The 6,761-nt window shown below is 39.8% G+C and overlaps 1 protein-coding gene across 1 annotated transcript in view; it reads left to right on the top strand.

Moving 5' to 3' along the window:
* The window catches only part of top3b (DNA topoisomerase III beta), a 20,689-nt gene that overhangs the window by 2,869 nt on the left and 11,059 nt on the right, over window positions 1-6,761 (top strand). Inside the window, 6 exon segments of the mRNA XM_035658881.1 lie at window positions 3,037-3,168; window positions 3,981-4,087; window positions 4,204-4,278; window positions 5,436-5,632; window positions 5,756-5,912; window positions 6,000-6,113. Of these exon segments, the coding sequence (XP_035514774.1) occupies window positions 3,037-3,168; window positions 3,981-4,087; window positions 4,204-4,278; window positions 5,436-5,632; window positions 5,756-5,912; window positions 6,000-6,113 (782 nt within the window).

Below are 6,761 nucleotides of genomic sequence, written 5' to 3'. Positions count from 1 at the left end.
TACACTATAACAAATAGAACTGGCTGCAGAGTTTTCCAGTTTGGATGAGTAAGACTAAGAACAAGGCTTTCAAATGAATTATAATTTAGTTTAGGTTTAGGACTAACCCTTTCAGCATCAGTCTCTTCAGTAGAGGATGACATCTGTGTTGTAGCTTAAGGACAAGTGATATATTGCATGCATACTCACACATAGCTCCAGGTTGCAATGCTGCGCTCGTTGATGCGGCTGGGTAGGTTGACCAGCTGGCTGTAGTAGTCCTGTAGGCTGTATGAGCAGAAGGATTCGTCCACACACTGGCTGCCCAGCGGCATGGCCAGGCACTGGTGGAGGGCCAGCAGGCACAGCAGAAAGACACGCAGGAGCTGGACACAGAGAATAACTGGGTTGTGTGGACGGATTTCTCTGCGTCAGTTACCTGGAGATGCCTCGTGTTTGTCTGTCTGATCAGATAGTTCCTGATTTTACCGTACCTTTGACTGACCATTTTAAATTGACATTTTATAATGAATAAGAGTTTTGGAGAGAACATGTTCATATTCCTTGCAGTAAATACCAGAAAGGTGTCTGTAACAGAACCTGGTACTGTTTAAAACAGTATGATGACACCAATGCTTGATAGATGATGTAAAGTATGGAGCACCTGAAGTAATATGTTTTTATATCTTGTGCACACAAATTATTGTCCTGTTCAAAGATCCATGCAGCCAAGATAATACTGTAGAGCACACATGATATTAGACCGACCAATGGATTACTATTAGTAAGTTGGTACAGAGTCATGATCCGCAATAAAAATCATTTTGTACAGTACGACAAACAATAATGACGTTCTAATCAACCAGTTAGGTTCACTGCAGAGTTAAGTAACTTTAAAAGATGTCCACTTGCTTTTAATCTACAGTGCAGTTTTGCACAGACGCAGAGTGTGGATTTCTTACCCCATCTCTTCTTGTGTTAGGAAGGGATTTCACTGCCAGTATGCACAGAAAGAAGGATTACAACTACCAGTAACTATTATTTCAATGTGCACATGGGTGAGGGTTGATTTGGAAGAATATGTGAACTGATCTTTTAAAACCATAACTAGAGCTAGAGGCAGAGTGTAACCATTTGGTAGCCGTCAATAACACCCTTCAGTCATCGTTACCATCAGCGTAACGGCAGGTTTCTTACCTGGAGCTGTTCCATTGCTGAAGTTTATGACGGGAAGTTGGTGTCCTCTGTTTCTGTCTAAGAGATGTTGATGGCTGATGTGTTTTTATCGGTGTGTTCTTTGGCTTGGAGTTGATCTGTGACCAGTATCTGGACCTGCCTCTATTTATACCCCTGTTTTTGTGGGATTGCTACCATACCATGACATTGATCACTCTGGTTCCCATTGTCCTATTTTCCTGTCATTAGCATTCAGCCTTGAGTGAATAATTTTATTCAGAGAGGACGTCAGCCTGTAGCATTGAGTCCAGGTAAATTACTCACTTAATGGAGAAGGTCCACAGTCATCAGAGGTTGACCTCCTGTTAAACTCCACATTTGATTTAACAACAAAAAAAACACGTTTAAACTTATTTTAAAACTGTACGTCAGGATTAATCATTACATTTTATAAAATTATTAGTACACGTAAGTATAAAAAGTTTGCATTCACGCCAATTACATTTTTAGTGAGATGGAACTCGATTCCCTTGAGGCAAGCATAATAGACAATAAGGCTGGCATTATTCTGTAGTTAGTAAATTCTTATCTGTTTCATGCCAAACATCCATCCTGCATGGGATTAAAAGACACCACTGTAAAACATCAAAAACAAGACATCTTTACATAACATACAAAACCATGACAATATATGTTCTTCTACATACTTTCAGTTATGTGCACGCAAGTATAAACCCACTATGACGTCACCTACTGGTTTATGGACAAATGTTTTGAAGCCTAAAGTTTGGCATTTTTATTTTATGGGGCCCTAAGTGACCTTATTTGCACGAGAGCGTGGAGCTGGTAGGTGATGTGAGAAATAGTCAGCGCAGTAACAGAATCTTATATCTGATCAGCACTGCCTAGTTTGACAGTTGAATCAATTTAATAGAGCTGGACGGACTCACTGGGATGGGGTTGTCATCAGCTGTGCCTCTGTGCCCTCGGTGCAACCAACACAGACCGGCACATCTATAGAGCCTCGCCTAACCAGTCTGCTCTGAGTTTGGTGCGTTGAGCTGGACGGACTCACTGAGAATGATCTGTCATTCAAAAGGTAGCCCCGCCCTAAAGCATACCCTGCTTTATGGTCTATTTGACTCTAAATGGGACCATCATTTACTAAAGAATATGCTGTATGGAAGAAGACTGAAACTAGAGATTCCGACCATAAACTTATCAGTAAAACAGTTTACTGAGCTAGTAAATAAAGTGAGAAGTCAGCTCATTCTCCATTACACTCAGTACTATTGGGCTTCTTTTTGGAGACGGTAGAATTGCCCCCTGTTGGCCATTAGAGAAATAATGCAGGTTTAAAGCACTTCCACACTGACGTCACTTTTGTGACCTCAGTCCACTAATCTATACCATCTGTGTGCCAATAAGTTGTAAACTAAATAGCAGAAGAAAGAAAAGAAATGCTACAAGGCAAGCCTTTTCCTGATAAAGGCATTCATCTTGATCTCCCAGCCAGGTTTTCTCCCACTTGTTGACTTACTTAATGTTTCCTTTGTGAACAGCCAACTCACTCTTTGTCCAGATCAATTTTGGTATTGTATGGTTTCCAGTAAAAAGAACAATAAAATAAAAATCATGTTCATTTTCTATATCATTGAGCTAGCACTTCTTCTGGACTGACATACTGTCCAGTTTCAACATTATTGAGTGGTAAAATATGAGATCTCAGCTGGCTTCACAAAGATCTTTACTTTGCTTCTTCTCCCATATTTCATTCACATTTAAGCTTTAATAGAAACATTGGAATGTTTCATGTTCAGAGGTCTATAAAATTCTGCACCTTTTTAACTGACTACCTCATCTGTTCACTTTGGCCTTTAGGAAATTGCACAAGTCGCAAGGGGCTCAACGGAGCATGCTCAGTGCACGAATACAGCGGCAGCTTCCAGGGCCAACCTGTACGCTTTAGGATGACTTCTGTTTGTGGACATGTGATGAGTCTGGATTTCATCGGTGGGTATTTTCCATATTAGGTCTGGCTCACCCTTTGTCTAAGCTTTAAACAATGCATTTCCTTGCAGTGCTTGCAGTGTTATACTAATGTAATGGTTTTTTTTGTCTCATTTGAATACTAAAAGAATATAATTTATATAAACAACACCTCAAATCATGTTTGTCATACAATGAAGAAGTAATTGAAATGCTGAAAATCAGTCAGTGTAGTACGTCTAATGCAGCATAAATGTAGCCACTCACTTTTCTTAATTTATTTTATTTAGTTTTTATCATAACGTTTTTAAATACTACCGTTAAACCTGTATTTAATTGTCATTTTTATCTACAATTCTACAATACTACATTCTGTCTTATAATCGTCTTGTCAATCGTCTGTGAAGCAGCATGGAGCTTTCTGTGTATCTGTGTATCTTACAAGTGCGCAGCCGTCCCTGGACCCAGGAAGTTTGGACAAAACATTATTGACACAAACTATCTAAAATAATGCAATTGAAATATGCACCAGCCAATGAAGACTGCTGATGTATAAGTGAAATGTTTCAGTACTCAGCAGAACCATGAGTTCAGTTATCTTAATTTGAGGGAAAAGGAAGGTAAAAGAATCTTGGATCAGTGCATCTATAAATGCGACTTCCTAAACATGTTCTTAATTTGATGTCCCACTGTGTATTGCTTTATGTAATAAAACAGCATGTTCACTTAGATTTGGACTGATTTGGGTTTCAACCTCTTCAATGTTCAAACTCTTGATTCGTATTTCTCGTAATTTCTTACTAAATTTATTTAAGAGATTGGTCCTTCTTTTAAAGGGAAGTACAACAACTGGGATAAGGTGGACCCTGCAGAACTATTCAGCAAAGCTCCCACAGAAAAGAAGGAGGCCAACCCCAAACTCAACATGGTCAAGTTCCTCCAGGTAGATTTTAGAGGTTGACACTGTAATTGCTTTTGACATCTTACTGCATTCTGTACAATGAGCTTGAGGTCAGTGTGTCATGCCTTGTATCTCTGGTGTTTTTGTTGCTGTATCAGGTTGAAGCCAGAGGCTGTGACTATGTGGTTTTATGGTTGGACTGCGATAAAGAGGGCGAAAACATCTGCTTTGAGGTAATTCAGACATTTGCAGTTGGATATGTTCTGTGGAAAAATACATCAAATTCATGAGTCTCGGTATTAAAATGTGTTCTTGTTATCTTGATTGTGTAGATTGAGATCCAATTATGATCTTATCTCAATATGCAAATTTTCTTTTGTTGAGGAGGAAGAGGAGGCTTGACCTTTTAGTTTGTTCAGTGGATATTTTCTTAAGAATGTGGGCACGCTGCACAGATTGCATTTACACCAGTCCAATCGGAACCACCTCCAAAATGTGGTCTGGCTGATATGATTGGATTCCAGTCCCTGTGTGTTCTGCATGCATTTACACCTGATTTAACATGCTTTTTTCCTTAATCTGATTATGTATCCAAATACCTTTTGGTATACCAATACCATGGAAGGCGACCCATGGCGTCTGTTAAAAAACAGCTCATCAATTGAGGTGATTGAGCTCCCAGTAGAATATAGTGTTAAAAAATTATTTATAATATATATATAAGCTGATCATGTATTTTGCATGTAAAATCGAAGTTATCACTAACTCCGGCTGTCAGATACATGTAGTGCAGTAAGAAGTATAATATTTCCTCCTGAAATTTAGTAGAAGTAAGTATAAAGGAGCATAAACTGGAAATACTGAAGTAAAGTACAAGTACCTAAACAGTATACTTAAATGCAGTATGTGAGTAAATGTCCTTAGTTAGTGGTTTTATCAGAGCTCTTTCACTGCAAACAGCTGCCTGCTGCTGCTGGAAACAACACTGATGAAAGAGCTGTGGCTGTGAAACCAAAACAAAGAGCTAAAGGAGGCTAAAAATGCTCCATAGAGCTGAAAGGAATTTGAAAATGATTTTTGATCAGTGCAGCTTTGAAAAGTAATTGCACCCAGGTTCAAAATTTGGCATCACAAATATAACAAAGCACACCTGACCACAGCCAGACGTAATGTTGGGTGTGGTCAGTTGTGAGGTTCTAAAGACTTATACCTCCCCACCCCACAGATGCCAGTGCACCTATGTGTTTCCTTCTTCTGAAATCAAATATGAGGTTACCCTTACGACAACTAAGGTCTTAGATCATATGGAATACGGTTACTGCGCCTGCCAACATAGTTGTTTTTATTTGGATCTTTCTAGCACTCAGTCACTACCTCTCCTTTTCCCCAGGTGCTGGATGCCATCCAGCCAGTGATGAACAAGGGGAGTGTCAGAGAGCAGAGCGTTTACCGTGCCAAGTTCAGCTCCATTACTGACACTGACATCTGGAACGCCATGAACTGCCTGGGAGAGCCCAACCGCAATGAAGCGCTGTCAGTAGATGCACGTCAGGAACTGGATCTGCGCATCGGCTGTGCCTTCACCCGGTACACTGCCTTCTACAGCAATGACACATGGCTGATTCCCTGCTCCACAACCTTTATTACAGCTGACCTGAGATGATAATGAATGCAGTCTAAGACTGTCTTTTTCTGGTCAAATGTTTTCAGGTTCCAGACCAAGTATTTCCAGGGCAAATATGGCAATCTAGACTCCTCCTTGATCTCATTTGGACCATGCCAGACCCCAACACTAGGCTTCTGCGTGGAACGCCATGACAAGATCCAGTCTTTCAAACCTGAGACTTACTGGATACTCCAGGCGAAGGTAAATCCCCAGTTTCACTCCCCCTGACATGATATGAATGATCTCTTCCATGCTACATTGAAAGGGATTTTTTGGTGTTTTGATCAGGTTTTTAAAGGAAAGGACAGCCCACTGACACTGGACTGGAACAGGGTGAGGGTCTTTGACAGGGAGGTGGGTCAGATGTTCGTCAACCTGGCCAAGACATCGAGGGATGCCCAGGTATTTATTATAGTTTTATTTAATAACACAATGTGTCTGCAGTACGTTTTTACACTAGGCTGAAAATATGGCAAATGTAGCCTGACTGATTTTACATTTTTAAAAACAACCAAACCAGTTTTTAACCTACTGGCAACCAAGCAGTGATGACAAGACTCCTGCAGAAAGTGTAACCAATATGTAACCCGGAATGCAGTAGCAGTACATTTTCACTAGGAAGCATTTCACAGCATTTTCTGTAAAATTGTTGTACAGAAATTCTAAAGATAAGTTTGAGGTAATTTAGAAAGTGTCTCCATCACATAATCTGCCCACCAGAGAGCACTGACATTATTTTACACTGTTAAATAACAGTTTTAAGGGAACTTAATCAAAAAGGATAATGATGATGACGATAAATGAATAACAGTTATACGCTATATCTTTGTGTCAAGTATTAACATTATTAGCCTCAAAATCCTGTATTGCTCAGACTATGATCCGGATGAAGTAAATCTGTTTTGATAAAATCACCAAGGATTAAACAAACTTAAACTGGCATTAGCAATAGAATTTGTGCATTTGAGCTACGTAAGTCATTTTCCACTACCTGATGGATTGGAGTCACAGTGAATCAGAACTGGAGCTCACCTTAGCTGACCTCTCTTA

This window comes from Morone saxatilis, unplaced genomic scaffold (genome assembly GCF_004916995.1).
Source record: "Morone saxatilis isolate NCDOM2014 unplaced genomic scaffold, NCSU_SB_2.0 Contig16, whole genome shotgun sequence".
In the NCBI taxonomy this organism is placed as follows: Eukaryota; Metazoa; Chordata; class Actinopteri; family Moronidae; genus Morone; species Morone saxatilis.
This window is presented reverse-complemented; position numbering and strand designations above follow the sequence as displayed.